This window comes from Urocampus carinirostris, chromosome 17 (genome assembly GCF_059441175.1).
Source record: "Urocampus carinirostris isolate Australia breed hairy pipefish chromosome 17, RoL_Ucar_1.0, whole genome shotgun sequence".
Classification (NCBI taxonomy): domain Eukaryota; kingdom Metazoa; phylum Chordata; class Actinopteri; order Syngnathiformes; family Syngnathidae; genus Urocampus; species Urocampus carinirostris.
In genome coordinates this window covers 4,628,506-4,644,219 of record NC_142365.1, presented here as the reverse complement: position 1 = coordinate 4,644,219, position 15,714 = coordinate 4,628,506, and the positions used below count along the sequence as shown (strand labels likewise).

The 15,714-nt window shown below is 42.6% G+C and overlaps 2 protein-coding genes across 2 annotated transcripts in view; one reads left to right on the top strand and one right to left on the bottom strand.

Annotated features, from left to right (window-relative positions):
• ophn1 (oligophrenin 1) overlaps positions 1–1,021 on the bottom strand; it is a 59,791-nt gene extending 58,770 nt beyond the window's left edge. Inside the window, exon 1 of the mRNA XM_088321286.1 lies at positions 395–1,021. Within this exon, the coding sequence (XP_088177412.1) occupies positions 395–548 (154 nt within the window). The 5' untranslated portion in view covers positions 549–1,021. The remainder of the gene's footprint in view (positions 1–394) is intronic.
• Positions 1,022–8,127: 7,106 nt separating this feature from the next.
• LOC148348999 (gap junction beta-1 protein-like) lies at positions 8,128–12,471 on the top strand. The gene is made up of 2 exons (XM_088320759.1): positions 8,128–8,248; positions 9,819–12,471. The coding sequence occupies exon 2, from the start codon at positions 9,827–9,829 to the stop codon at positions 10,550–10,552; it is 726 nt and encodes a 241-aa protein (XP_088176885.1). The 5' UTR covers positions 8,128–8,248; positions 9,819–9,826; the 3' UTR covers positions 10,553–12,471.
• Positions 12,472–15,714: the final 3,243 nt, after the last annotated feature.

Here is a 15,714-nt window from a genome sequence, read left to right as displayed (position 1 = left end):
TTTCTTTTCTCTTTTCTCTCCTTCTGTCTTTCTATTTCTCTTTGGATTTCTTTCTTCCTCTCCCTTTCTTTTACCCCTCTCTCATGACTTTTTATCTCTTTTGTTTCTCACGCTCTCTCCCTCTCTCTTTTTCTTTCTTTGTCCCGTCCTCTCTCCTTTTCCCTCCTTCTTTCTCTTATTTCTTTATCTCTTTTTCTTTCTCTTTAATCTACTAATCCGGCCCCCGACAGAATGTTTGTTCTATAGTGTGGCCCCCGAGTTCAAATGACTTTGACACCCCTGATATAGAGTGTTAAATTTCTACTTCGCGGGTTTTGACAATCGCGGAACCTTTTTGGAACGCACACCCCGCGAAAACAGAGAATGACTCAACCTTGAACCTCAAAATACTCACCTTTAATGGCGTTAATCACATTGTTGCCATCTTTTATCAACTCTTTAAGAAATTTGCTGGTTCTGTCCAGTTCCAGTTCGTAACACTTGAGCGTCTCCCGGAACTCGGGACTGTCCGAGTAGCAGTCGCTGAATTCCAGAGGAGGATGCCCCATTTTGGAGGAAATAATATTAATAAAGAAAAGAAAAAGAGAGAATAGAAAAGAAAGTCGAACGGGGGAAGGAAGTCAGGTTTTCACTCCGCCGGACGCCGCTCATCGCCTTGCATCTTCAGCAACCATGTTGCCCGTGGGAGCCTGCAATGGCCGCCAGTCACGCGAACCCGAAATGGGGGGAAAAAAGAAGAGAATAATGAATTCCCTCCTCGGTTTTTTCTGGGACCGCCAGTTTTTCTTTCCGGGGTTGTTATTCAAGCGAATGTTTCCCGCTTTGCTACTTTCTTCGTGTTGTGATGTCGCCAACACAATGTCGCTTCATTTAGGACGCGTCCCGTTTCGCGGAGTCATCGTTTCCAAAGTCGCATTTGGATGACTCTCAAATTATATTTTGGGATAAAACTTTTTCCATGGTTTCTAAATATTCTCCATTTTGATTGATTCACAAAATAGAATCTTTGAGGTGGTGTATTATTTCGTATCTTAAACGCGAGAATTGGCCCAAGGCTACGTCAACGCGAAATGGAACGCAACAGATCGAAGTTGCAACGTAAAAAATAAAGGCGCTTCTTAAAGGGACAGAGCAAATATAATTCACACACAATAATTAAATACTGAATTTTAAACTTTTTTCTAGTCAAATGGATTTATAAACTATTTTAATTGTTTCTCCACTTTATCAAATTTCATTAACAACAAGGACTACAATCCCTTCTCTAGACAAGGTCTCACTCGGGTACAATGACAGTGAGCTTGGGGTTGAAATATGTTTTCGTATGTGGGCGCATGCGGCTTATATATAGGTACGGCTTGTGTATGTAGAAAATCGTGGCAATACTAAAATACTATGGACCTGAATCTCACCCAATGTCATTGTGATGGTTTGCTTGCATGGGAGGCGGCGGGGGTGGCACCAAGGAGCCAGTAATGATCCAGGGGGGCCCCGACGCCGGGAGAGAGGTGGGACTCATGTACTCGTTCTCTTCGCAGTCGGTGGGCAACTTTTCCCTGCTGGAAACTGCCGATGTGGGCAGCGACCTGGCGGCCAGGCAGTAGATGGCGTTAGTGGCCACTTGGGTTTTGCCTGCTTCAGCGCCGCCGCTTTGCGATGTGGCAAGTGCCTTGCACACAGGCCGTGGGACCATGTAGTTACCGGCCCAGGCTGGGGAGAATCTTTTCTTCCGGCGCCGTCACGAATGGCAGCCACTCCAGCAGCTCCCGTGTTATTTTCGATTGTTCTCGATTGTTCTCAGCTCAGGGATGCTGCTGGAAATGTGAATTTCCCTTCAGGGATGAACAAAGTATCTATCTATCTATCTATCTATCTATCTATCTATCTATCTATCTATCTATCTATCTATCTATCTATCTATCTATCTATCTATCTATCTATCTATCTATCTATCTATCTATCTATCTATCTATCTACAATGACAGCGTATATGCCAACAGGGTTACTATCCATCCATTATAATAATAATAATAATTTCCTTGTATTGTCATTCTGTGTAACAATGTACACAGAACGAAATGTCGATTGCACCTGACCCGTTGTAGCGAGCCGATGCAGCCGCAGCCAACAGAGGGCGCCGCCGACCACTTTTTAAGTCTTAGGAATGACTCGGCCGGGGCGCGAACCACCGACCTCCCAGTCTCAAAGCGGGCGCCTTACCATCTATCTGCACCGCTTATCCTCAGTAGGGTCGCGGGGGTGCTGGAGCCAATCTCAGCCATCTTCGAGCAGAAGGGAGGGGCCACCCTGAACTGGTTGCCAGAGGGTTACTATAAAAATGTAACTAGTAACGTAATCCTAATGTACAGTGCTAAAAACATGGACCTCATTTATTATTTTACTTTTCTTCTGAAAATAAAAAAGTATAGAATTACTACAAAAATACTACTACAGTAGTGCTATATTACAAAATACTACTACAGAATTATGTATTCCAAAAATACTACAATACTACTACAGTAATATTACAAAAATACTAAAGAAATATGAAATACTACTATGGAAGTACGACAGAAAATCTACAAAAATACTATTAAAATAATTATTTGGAAATACATTAATTATACTTCTACTGAAATTCAAAAAATATATAAACACACAATTCTGCAATATAAAAAAACTACTAGAGATATAATACTACAAAAAATACTACTACAAGAGGTTTACAACAGAAATACTTCAAATTACACCTATAGCAACAATTCTCCTATGGGAATATCACAAAAATACTACAAAAATAAAACTACAGTAATATTACAAACATTATAAAGAGGTATGACAAAAATACTACAATGGAAATACTACAGAAAATCTACAAAAATACTCCTAAAATACTCCTTTGTAAAAATGAAAAATGGTTAGAAAAATCGAATATTCAGGATGGACAGACAGGGTTGATATTGAAACAGGATATTGAAATTAAAACTAGACAAACTAGACGGGAACGAAACTGGAAACCGATATTAAACAACGGGACAGACAGGGTGATATCAAAACAGGATATTGAAATTAAACAGGACAAACTAGACGGGAACGAAACTGGAAACTGATATTAAACAACGGAACGGACCGGATTGATATCAAAGCAGGATATTGAAATTAAACAGGATAAACTAGACGGGAACGAAACTGGAAACTGATATTAAACAACGGGACAGACAGGATTGATATCAAAACAGGGTGTCGAAATGAAACAGGACAAATTAGACAGGTATGAAACTGGAAACCAGTATTGAACAGGACAATATAAACGGGAACCATACCGGACAGGAAATACCAACAGGAACCGGGATGGAGTCAAAACCTACGTTTTGCGGGGCAGAGGTTCGTTGATGGACTGACAAAGGAAGAGTGAGAGCACTGAGCTTAAATAGACGGAAAGCCAATCTGTCAACGAGCTGCAGCTGGCGCCACACGGGCGGGGCCAATTGGGCGTCATGGCAACCGTGACAGTATATTATTACCAAGAATGAATCTATTTAAAATAACAAACATCGACCAACAGTTTTCATTCTTCGTTTTACATACTGTTTTTATCATTTTACTTGCAAAAATATTGTAAAAACTAAAAACAAAACAAAACATAACAATAAATTTGTCATGATTACTCATTAATTTCACCTATGTCCGCTCGTTTGCACCTGCCGCTGCGGGCTACCTGATTGGTTCCCTGTCCCTTTTCAAGCCCAGTCCTTTCACTCGCCTGTTGTCAGTGCATCAGCGAACCTCTGTTTCTACAAGGCAAGCACTTTGAGTCTGACTCCCGTCGGTCCAGCTCTTTGGACCTGTTTTCTACCCGTCCGTTCCTGATTTCCCCGTTTGTCTCCAGCTACGACCTGTTTTTGATCCCAACCACGTCTACTCTCCCGTCCCGGCTTTCGACCTCTTTTTGTCACCGACCACATCTAGTCTCATTTCTTGCTTACGACTCGCTTACGACCCCGACCACGTTTTTGTTCTCCTGCCCCGGCTATCGACCTGTTTTTTTCCCGTCCTCGACACCACGATCTCCCGCTCCGAAAGATTCACTTCTTCATTCGGAACTCGTTCTGATTTTTTGCGCAGCTTGCTTCCCGCGTCCAGCGAGCATCGGATCTCTATCTCAAAAAACGTTACGCGATTGGGTCTACCCTTTGTGCTGGTCGAAACAAAATTGTCAGTGAAATAAACATATTTTGCAGCGAACTGTAAAATGTACACTCACGTATTCAGCCCCAAAAATATTTTTACATTACACAGAGACTTTTGAATGTCAGAGGCAGTTCATTTATTAAACTATGAAGTACTTTTTATCGATAGTAAGGAAAAATAATGTGTTTTTTTGCAGACGAGTCCAAAGCCATCCAAAAGAATTATATAACAATTTCACTCAACTCATTGTTCTACATGACATAGATAATTGCACCAAGAGGGTAGTTTTTAAACCGGTTTTTCTGCAATGGATAGAGAGGGAGAGCGCATTTAGCTGAAAAAGGCACGTGCATAGCAGATTTCAGAGAGACATGGAAGGAAGCCATTTTCTGGCATGATTACCGATATGAATCACCTGTGCCTTTGGCGCCAACTGCCTCGGACTCCGATTGGTTCCCTGTCCCTATTTAAACCCACTCCTATTCGCCCCTGTCAGTCCGTCTGCGAACCTCAGTTAACACTAGGCAAGCCTTTTTCGACCACCTGTTTTTGCTCCCGTCCGTTCCTCGTCTTCGACCCGTTTTTTGATCCTGACCACGTCTATTCTCCTCTACTGGCTTTTGACTCGTTTCCGACCCAACCACGTTTTTGCTCTCCCGTCCTGGCTACCGACCCGTTTTTCCGTTCCCGACACCGCCATCGTTAGCCACGGAAGTCCCGCTTCTGCATTCAGAGCGACATGCTTACCGCGCCCGGCGATCACCGGATCGTGGGTGCAATCCTTTCCTTCTTCCAATAAAACTGAGAGAAACGTAACACAAGAGGGTCCTGTCTCCGTTCTGGTCCTGACGGTGCCTAAATAAAACCCCACAACAAACAAACAATCCTCTAAATCAGGGTTTGCTCGCACGTATACCAAAATTTGGATTTGGAACAAAATGACCTCATGCATCATTCAAAATACAGTCTTGGAACGCCTTCCGCAGGACTAAAGTGCTACTACCATTGGAAATGAAATTTAATCAACCGTTTTTTGACCCTGACTCCCACCTGGTTTTTGCTCCTGTCTGTCCCCCGGCTTTGACCCGTTTTTGATCCTGTCCACGTCTACTCTCCTGTCCCGGCTTTCGACCTCTTTTTGTCCCCGACCACATCTACTCTCATTTCTTGCTTACGACTCGCTTACGACCCGACAACGTTTTTGTTCTCCTGTCCCGGCTACTGTCCTGTTTTCTGTTCCCGACAACCCCATCGCTCGCCACAGCAAATTCACTTCCGCGTTTCGAGCGACCTGCAATCGCCGGATCGTGGGCGCAACCCTTTCTCTTTCTTCCAATAAAACTTGTGAGAAACGCAACGCAAGTGGGTCCTGTCTCCGTTCTGGTCCTGACAATTTTCATATTCTGGCCTGGCTCAACTGCTTATCCATAACATTGTTAGGACATCAGGGCCTGCAAAGCCTTCTCTGCTGGCATAGAAAATATCAGAATCATGTGATGTTATCTATATTTTATCCATAAATACTCCAAATTACTTGTCAGGTTTCATTCATTGCCTTTCCCCTGCTTCCAGATATGTCCTTTCATATTTAAACATTTAGCCAATCACATATTAGCCATTAATTGTTGCCAAGCTCAGAAATCTACCTGGAGGCCTTCACAATCAGTACTGCAGGCCCTGTAGCATAAAACAAGTGTTGATTAAGCTTTTGCTTCGGGCAACCAGATTTTGAGTTGGCAAAGCCAGAGCCTTTGTCACGACCAGAACGGAATCAGGACCCAAATGCGAAGCGTTAACCACAAGTTTATTGATAGAAAGAGGAAGGGCAGTGCCTACAATCCGGTGCTCGCTGGAAGCGGGAAGCAAGCCGCTCATACAATCGGATCGAGACCCGAATATGGAAGGGAATCTTCTGGAGCGGGAAATGGCAGTGTCGAGGACGGAAAAACAGGTAGATAGCCAGGACAGGAGAACAAAAAGGTGGTCGGGATCAAAAACAGGTCGGAGCCGGAGACAGACACGGAGATCAGGAATGGACGGGTGGAAAAACGGGTCCAAAAACGGGACAGGCGGGAGTCAATAAATGTAACTTGTATTCAATCATATAAAATCCGTTATAGTCAAATGTATAAAATCCTTCACTTTCAATAAAACTTGTGGTAAACGCAATTGGGTCCTGATCAGGGTTGGGTAGGGTTACTTTAACTTGATTACTTTCAATTACTTTCGGATGACTCCAATACCAAATATGCTAATACAAGACAAAAGAAACTAAATATAAATAAAACGATGACTCACAACACATGGTAAGCTTTCTCTCCTGGCTTTGATCTCTTTGATCTCCGGCAAAACTAACATCAAATGCGACAGAAACCAAATGAAAATAAATCCCAACAGCTTGCCAACATCATTTTTGCCATTCCATGTATTCCGTTGCTCCCCAAGCCTGCACAAAATTTAATCATTTGATTCATATTTAGTTTCTTTTGTCTTTAATTAGCATATTTGGTATTGGAGTAATCCAAAAGTCATTGAAAGTAATCCAGTTAAAGTAACCCTACCCAACCCTGCCAGCTACCTAGCTACCTACCCAGCTACCTACCTACCTACCTACCTACCTACCTACCTACCTACCTACCTACCCAGCTACCTACCTACCCAGCTACCTACGTACCTACCGACCCAGCTTCCTACGTACCTACCTACCTACCTACCTACCCAGCTACCTACCTACCTACCTACCTACCTACCTACCTACCAACCTACCTACCCAGCTACCTACCTACCAACCGACCCAGCTTCCTACCTACCTACCTACCTACCTACCTACCTACCTACCTACCTACCTACCCAGCTACCTACCCAGCTACCTACCTACCTACCCAGCTACCAGGGTTGGGTAGGGTTACTTTAACTGGATTACTTTCAATGACTTTTGGATGCCTCCAATAGCAAATATGCTAATAAAGGACAAAAGAAACTCAATACGAATACAACGATGACTCACAACACGTGGTAAGCTTTCTCTCCTGGCTTTGATCTCTTTGATCTCCGGCAAAACAAACATAAAATGCGACGGGAACAAAATGAAAATAAATCCAAACAGCTTGCCGACATTATTTTTGCCGTTCCATGTATTCCGTTACTCCCCAAGCCTGCACAAAATTGAGTCATTTGATTCATATTTAGTTTCTTTTGTCTTTTATGAGCATATTTGGTATTGGAGTCATCCAAAAGTCATTGAAAGTAATCCAGTTAAAGTAACCCTACCCAACCCTGCCAGCTACCTACCTACCTACCCAGCTAACTACCTACCTACCTACCTACCCAGCTACCAGGGTTGGGTAGGGTTACTTTAACTGGATTACTTTCGATGACTTTTGGATGACTCCAATACCAAATATGCTAATCAAAGACAAAAGAAACTCAATATGAATAAAACGATGACTCACAACACGTGGTAAGCTTTCTCTCCTGGCTTTGATCTCTTTGATCTGCGGCAAAACTAACATAAAATGCGACAGAAACAAGATGAACAACTTGCCAACATCATTTTTGCCGTTCCATGTATTCTGTTACTCCCCAAGCCTGCACAAAATTTAGTATTTCTATTCTGGTCCTGATTCCGTTCTGGTCGCGACAGTTATCATTGATGCCGTAACCGCAGTGCAAGTTTTAGAGTCATAAAGTAATTACTGAGGGTAGGATTGCTTCAGCTGCACACTACTGAAGGTTTAGGGTTCACATGCACGGCCCGCCACTGCTTTATACCTTTCCACACTTCCTATCCAAAACAAAGGCCGATTAAGCCGGGCGAGCAGACCTCCGCCGAAATTCAAACATTCGAACTGAATTGTTCTGCTGTTTGTTTGCGGCGGCTAAATGGAGCTATTGTATGCAAACTGGGGGTGTGGAAGCATATGACCTCTCAGTGCAGGGCTGCGCTGTTGTTTCATTAGCCATGCAAACTCCTGCTGGTTCCTCGTCCTCCAGCATCGATTTCTTCAAAAAGCCCGCAAGCTCAAACGCGAACAGGTGTCATGAGCGTCGTCTGAAGGTAAGTCAACTTTGATTTTGACCAGCTCAGTAAACTCCCAAAATTTGCATCGGGCACTTTTGTTGCTTTGCGCTGCCCAACGTGATGAGTGGGTCTGTTTGTGTGAGTCACATGATGCACGTTGCCAAGTCACTCACAAGGGGTGCGCCGAAACTTGAAGAGATGTGTACAGCGAGCCAAAGTTTTTCAGATTCCCTCCGGAAGGAAATTGGAACTGGAGATGGAGATGAAAGAAGGCTATGTTGACTCAGCTCGAATGGGTTGGAAGGAGATTACAAACTACAGAGACTTAAATTGACCAAATGACACCTTTTTACTCTTAATTTCTTGGGCAAAGTTTTTCGTTTTTGGGTGCTCGTAGCAGCAAGATAGACGGGAATCATGTCGGCTTCCTTTGGTGAGGCTAACGCTGTGTAAAATACTCAATAAGAAAACAATCTTTAAAATGAGTCTCTCTCCAGACATGAAAATCCTTTCGGAAAACCCAATGCGGCCCAAACTCATTCTGACCCTAACTAGAGCAGCCCCCCCAGTGAAATGAGTTTTAGACCCCTGCTTTAAAGGCTGGTCTGTTTTTTTGTAACCTAGCTGAGTTAAAAAAGAGAAACGATTTGGGGAATTTGTAGTTTCTATTTTGTAAATCCACTTAAAAGGGGTGCACCGAATCTTGAGAAGAGATGCATACAGCGAGCCAAAGTTGTTCAGATTCCCTCCTGAAGGAAATTAGAACCGCCGGCTGGAGATGAAAGAAGGCTTCGTTGACTCAGCTCGAATGATTTGGAAGGAGAATACAAACTACAGAGAGTTAAAATGACCGAAGCACACCTTTTTTCTCCTAATTTCTTTGATAGATCTGAGGCAAGGTTTTTCGTTTTTTGGGAATAAAGGATTCCATACATTTTACTATAAAGGATTTTATACGATTAAATACAAGTTACATTTATCGAGTGCAATGAAGATTTTCACTGAGGGGGCTTCAGGTCACAAATTCGTAATGTTTTGGCTGGGGAATTTTGATAACAGGACTGTGACGGGGGGGCAGCAGTGGTTAGCGCATGTGCGGCACAGTTCTAAGGTCTTGGGAACCTCCTGTGTGGGTTCAAATCCAGCTACCGGACTTACTGTGAGGAGTTTGTATGTTCTCCCCGTGCTTGCGTGGGTTTCCTCCGTGCACTCTGGTTTCCTCCCACATTCCAAAGACATGCATTTCAGGTGGATTGGCCGGTCCAAATTGTCCCTAGGTGTGAATGAGTGAGCGAGTTGTCTGTCCCTGTGTGCCCTGCGATTGGTTGGCAACCAGTTCAAGGTGTCCCCTGCCCACTGCCCGATGATTGCTGGGATGGGCTCCAGCACCGCTGCGACCCTACTGAGGATAAGCAGTGCAGCTAATGAGATGAGATGATATATACTTAAGTTGCAGCCCTAAATCATCCAACATGCCTGCTCCAAAGTCTCCACCCTCAGCATTATAATTTGCAGTGTCCCTCAGAGCCTGTGGTCCGTGGGCTGTAAGTGGCGGACAAAGTCTCCAAACTGACTCCCACTCACTGGTTTCATCTGTACCTTTCAGACCCGAAAATGAACTGGACCTGGTTTTACGCCGTAATCAGCGGCGTCAACAAACACTCGACGGGAATCGGCCGCATCTGGCTCTCGGTGCTCTTCATTTTCCGCATCCTGGTCCTGGCGGTGGCGGCCGAGAGCGTTTGGGGGGACGAGAAGTCGGACTTCACCTGCAACACCCAGCAGCCGGGCTGCAATAGCGTGTGCTACGACCACTTCTTCCCCATCTCTCACATTCGCCTGTGGGCCCTGCAGATCATCCTGGTCTCTTCTCCTGCCCTACTGGTGGCCGTCCACGTGGCCCACCGCCGACACGCAGATCGAAAACTTAGCAAACTCGCCGGGAAGGTAAACCTCAAAGAGCTGGACCAGATCAAAAACCGGAAAATGGAAATCGCAGGCGCCCTCTGGTGGACGTACGTCATAAGCCTGCTGTTCCGGGTCACGTTGGAAGCTACCTTCATGTACGTCTTCTACGTGATCTACCCAGGTTACAAAATGATCCGGTTGGTCAAGTGCGACTCGTATCCCTGCCCCAACACGGTGGACTGCTTCGTGTCCCGGCCCACCGAGAAAACTGTTTTCACCGTCTTCATGCTAGCCGTGTCGGGCGTTTGCATCGTACTCAACGTGGCCGAAATCGTTTTTTTGGTGGCGAAGGCCTGCGGCAAGCACCTGGCGGCAGCAGGTGATGCCACCTTGGTGGCTTGGCTCCAACATAAGCTCATACTCGGGAAATAAACCTCTTGGATAATGTCGCAAACGTGACCTGATGTTTAAAAAATGCTTGCTAACGTTTTAGCTACTAGCTTGAGATCCTGTAAATCATAATATAGATCAGGGTTTTTCAAGCCAGGAACTCCATTTTGTTACAAATTAGCACAAAGAGCACCTAGTTTGATAAAAATATTCTAAACTAGGAACTTAGACGGCTCACTAAATAGCTAAAAAGGTAGCTTGATAGTTAGCTAGAAAGGAAAAAAACCTAACAGGGAGTTGGATAGATGGCTAAAAGCGTAAACAGCTATCTAAATAGCCTGATAGAAAGCTAAAAACAAAGCTAGATAGCATGCAAAAATGTAAAAAGTTAGCTGGGTAGCTTGCTAAATAACTGAAAAGGTAGCTTGATAGCTAGCTAGAAAGTCAAACATGTAAAAAACTAAAAGGGATCCAGATAGCTAGCTAAAAGAGTAAAAAGCTATCCGAAAAGTTGATTGGAAAGCTAAGAACAAAACTAGAAAGCCAACCCCAATTTAAGCTTGATAATTAGCAAAATAATAATAATAATAATAATAATAATAATTTCCTTGTATTGTCATTCTGTATAACAATGTACACAGAACGAAATGTCGATTGCACCTGACCCGTTGTAGGTCAAATGTTAGCTAGATAGCATGCAAAAATGTAAAAAGCTAGCTATTCAGCTTGCTAAATAACTGAAAAGGTAGCTTGATAGTTAGCTAGAAAGGTAAACGGATAAAAAAAAAAAACCTAATAGGGAGTTGGATAGATGGCTAAAAGAGTAAACAGCCATCTAAATAGCCTGATAGAAAGCTAAAAACAAAGCTAGATGGGATGCAAAAAATGTAAAAAGTTAGCTGGGTAGCTTGCTAAATAACTGAAAAGGTAGCTTGATAGCTAGCGAGAAAGGTAAACGGGTAAAAAACTAAAAGGGATCTAGATAGATAGATAAATGAGCCCAAAATATAGCTTGATAATTAGCATAATAGGTAAAATGTCAGATAGCAAAAAATGTAAAAAGCTGGCTATATAGCTTGCTAAATAACTGAAAATGTAGCTTGATAGTTAGCTAGTAAAGTAAACATATAAAAAACTAACAGTCATCTAGATAAGTAGCTAAACAAGTAAAAACATACCCAAATAGTTGGATGGAAAGCTTTAAAAAGATAGATAGCTAGCTAGAAAGGAGCCCAAAATTTTGCTTGATAACTAGCATAATAGGTACAATGTCAGTTAGATAGCATGCAAAAAATGTAAAAAGCTAGCATATAGCTTGCTAAATAACTTAAAAGGTAGCTTGATAGTTAGCTAGAAAGGTAAACGGGTAAAAAACCTAATAGGGAGTTGGATAGATGGCTAGAAGAGCAAACAGCCATCTAAATAGCCTGATAGAAAGCTAAAAACGTAAAATGTAAAAAGTTAGCTAGGTAGCTTGCTAAATAACTGAAAAGGTTGCTTGATAGCTAGCTGGAAAGGCAAACATGTAAAAAACTATCTGAAAAGTTGATTGTAAAGCGAAAAACAGAAAGCTAGCTAAATGAGAAAACAGCCTTCTGAATAGCCTGAACGGAAAGCTAAAAACAAAACGAGATAGCTACTAGAAAGGAGCCCAGAATTCAGCTTGATAACTAGCATAATAGGTAAACTGTCAGCTAGATACCATGCAAAAACTGTAAGAGGTTAGCTAGATAGCTTGCTAAATAGCTGAAAAGGTAGCTTAATAGTTAGCCAGAAATAGAAAACAGCCATCTAAATAGTTGGATGGAAAGCTAAAAATAAAACTAGATAGCTACTAGAAAGGAGCCCAATGGCTAAAATGGTAGCTAGATAGCATGCAAAAAATTGTAAGAAGCTAGCTAGATAGCTTGTTAAATACCTGAAAAAGTAGCATGGTAGTCAGCTAGAAAGGTAAACGAGTAAAATAAACTAATGGGGGGTGGGGGGGGGGGGGGGGGGGTGTGTTAGGAAGATAGCTAAAATAGAAAACAGCCATCTAAATAGTTGCATGGGAAGCTAAAAACAAAACTAGATAGCTACTAGAAAGGAGCCCAAACTAGCATAATAGGTAAACTGGTAGCTAGATAGCATGCATAAAATGTAAGAAGCTAGCTAGATAGCTTGCTAAATAACTGAAAAGGCAGCATAATAGTTAGCTAGAAAGGTAAATGAGTAAAATAAACTAATGGGGGGGGGGGGGGGTTAGAAAGATAGCTAAAAGAGTAAACAGCATTCTAAATAGTTGGATGGAAACCTAAAAACAAAACGAGATAGCTACTAGAAAGGAGCCCAAAATATAGCTTGATAACTAGCATAATAGGTAAACTGTCAACAAGATAGCACGAAAAAAAATGTAAGAAGCTAGCTAGATAACTTGCTAAATACCTGAAAAAGTAGCATGATAGTTAGCCAGAAAGGTAAACGAGTAAAATAGACTAATTAGAAAGCTAGCTAAAAGAGAAAACTGCCTTCTGAATAGCCTGAACGGAAAGCTAAAAACAAAACGAGATAGCTACTAGAAAGGAGCCCAGAATTCAGCTTGATAACTAGCATAATAGGTAAACTGTCAGCTAGATAGCATGCAAAAACTGGAAGAGGTTAGCTAGATAGCTTGCTAAATACATGAAAAGGTAGCATGATAGTTAGCTAGAAAGGTAAACAAGTAAAAAAAACATAAGAAGGGGGTTAGATAGCTAGCTATAAGAGTAAACAGCCATCTAAATAGTTGGATGGAAAGCTGAAAACAAGACTAGATAGCTACTAGGAAGGAGCCCAAAATTTAGCTCGATAATTAGCATAATAGGACAAATGGTAGCTAGATAGCATGCAAAAAATGGAAGAATCTAGCTAGATAGCTTGCTAAATACCTGAAAAAGTAGCATGATAGTTAGCTAGAAAGGTAAACGAGTAAAATAAACTAATGGGGGGGTTAGAAAGATAGCTAAAAGAGTAACAGCATTCTAAATATCCTGAACGGAAAGCTAAAAACAAAGCTATATGGCATGCCAAAAACTATAAAAAGCCCCTTTTAAAACTTACTATAGTTTGTTTTGTCTTAACCCGCAAATGTGTATTCTGTAAATACTTTTGATTTGTGTATTTCGAACGCAGTGTCTAAACATTTAACATCTTTTCACTTTACTCTACACACAGTACATCCTATTCTGCAATAAATTAAACTGAAATAAATGTCTTTTGTCCAAGTGGTCGTCAAAAAAGACAGAGAAGCACTGTAAACAATGTAGCACATTCATTGAAACGATAGTTATGGCCGTCGTTTGTGAAAATGGCCGACTGTTGAGGAAAAAAACCCTCCGAGCGTACTATCAAGCTATAAATCTTCGCGTATGGAATAAACTCAAACAAACCTTTGTGTCTGTTTCCCTATCTGCGTTGTTTTGCAGTCGCCATTGTTTGGGAAAAAACTAGATTACAAATGTAGCGTTAACAAATTGTTCGAATGAGTTATCTGACTCCATTAACCAAACACAAACTTTATCCTCCTAACAATGCGTGCTCATTTTTTTGATTTATGGGAAACATGTTGACACACAGGGCAGCACGGCGGCGCAGTGGTTAGCGCTTGTGCGGCACAGTTCATGTCATGGGAACCTGTCGTGGGTTCAAATCCAGCTCCAGACTTCCTGTGCGGAGTTTGTATGTTCTCCCCGTGCTTGCGTGGGTTTCCTCCGGGCACTCCGGTTTCCTCCCGCGTTCCAAAAACATGCATTTCAGGTGAATTGGCCGGTCCAAATTGTCCCTAGGTGTGAATGAGCGAGTGAGTTGTCTGTCCCCGTGTGCCCTGCGATTGGCTGGCAACCAGTTCAGGGTGTCCCCTGCCCACTGCCCGATGATTGCTGGGATGGGCTCCAGGGAACCCCCCCCCCCCGCGCGACCCTAATGAGGATAAGCGGTACGGCTAATGACATGAGATGTTGACACACGGGGGCAGATTTATTTTCTTAGCTTATTATTAAGTGAATTACATTACATTTAGCCAAATTATTGTCGAATTAGTCTAATTAGTCTTGTCCAGCCCCCCATCTTTTCGTCTCTGCTCCTGTCTGTCTGTCTTGTCTCTTCCGTGTTCCGTCCGTTTGACACGTCGGGCTGACTCCTCACCTGAGTGTGCCAGGAACTCCCCCCCTGGCCGACTCCTCACGTGGCTTCCACCCAGTCGCCACCTCCTCCTCGCCGGAAGACGCCGCCATGTCTGAAGGACTCACAACAAGAAAGCTTATCAGAAACCTCGTCTCCTTTTCCCGCGTCACCCCTTGTCATTCAGCAAAATTTAATTTGTATTAGATTAAATCTCTTATAGTCTATTAAATAAAATTTAAAATCCTTCATTATGAAGAAAATGTGACTGTCAGCCATCTTTATGCCTGCGAACCACCTGTGGAAAAATGTCTCACGGCGATAGTAAAGGGCAACAGAGTTCGACATTAACCATAGCTCAGCTGTGCGGTAGGGCCACTTTGAGTGTTGACCCTGCTGACAGCTGCCAAGTTCCGTTCTCTTTTCTTGAATATTTCATCCAGGGGTCTCCAACCATGAGCTACTTTTTGTTACTGCTTACCCAAACATAATGACATATCACCCTATTACTATGTTGTTACTATGTTATTAAGTAGATGTTATTAAGAAAATGTAGCTGCTAGCCAGCTAGTAGCCAGCTTAATGTAACTTCAAGCTATAACCCTCTAGTACTAGCTCCTAGCTAGCATACTTGAGTCATGTAGCTTTATAGAGTAAACTATTTAACCAAATGTGAAGTTTATCTTGTAAAGCAGCTAGCTATTTACATTAGGTAGATCTGTTTCAATTGTTTGAAATTAAAACATAGCCACTAGCTAGCTATTAGCGTGCTATATTTAGCTTCTGGCTGTATTGCTCGACAACTAATCATCAAAATTGAGCTATTTTGCCTGTATAGATAGCTTTATATCGGGGATCTCCAACCTTTTTCAGTCTGCGAGCTACTTTTTGTTACTTATTAGCGCAAAACGCACCCAGTTTGGATACGGGTAGCCGGGACAGGAGAACGGAGATTGGATCGGGGATCGATAAAGGAAACTGAATCAGGATACGGGTAGCCGGGACAGGAGAACGGAGCTTGGATCAGGGATCGATACAGGAAACAGAATCAGGAAACGGGTGGCCAG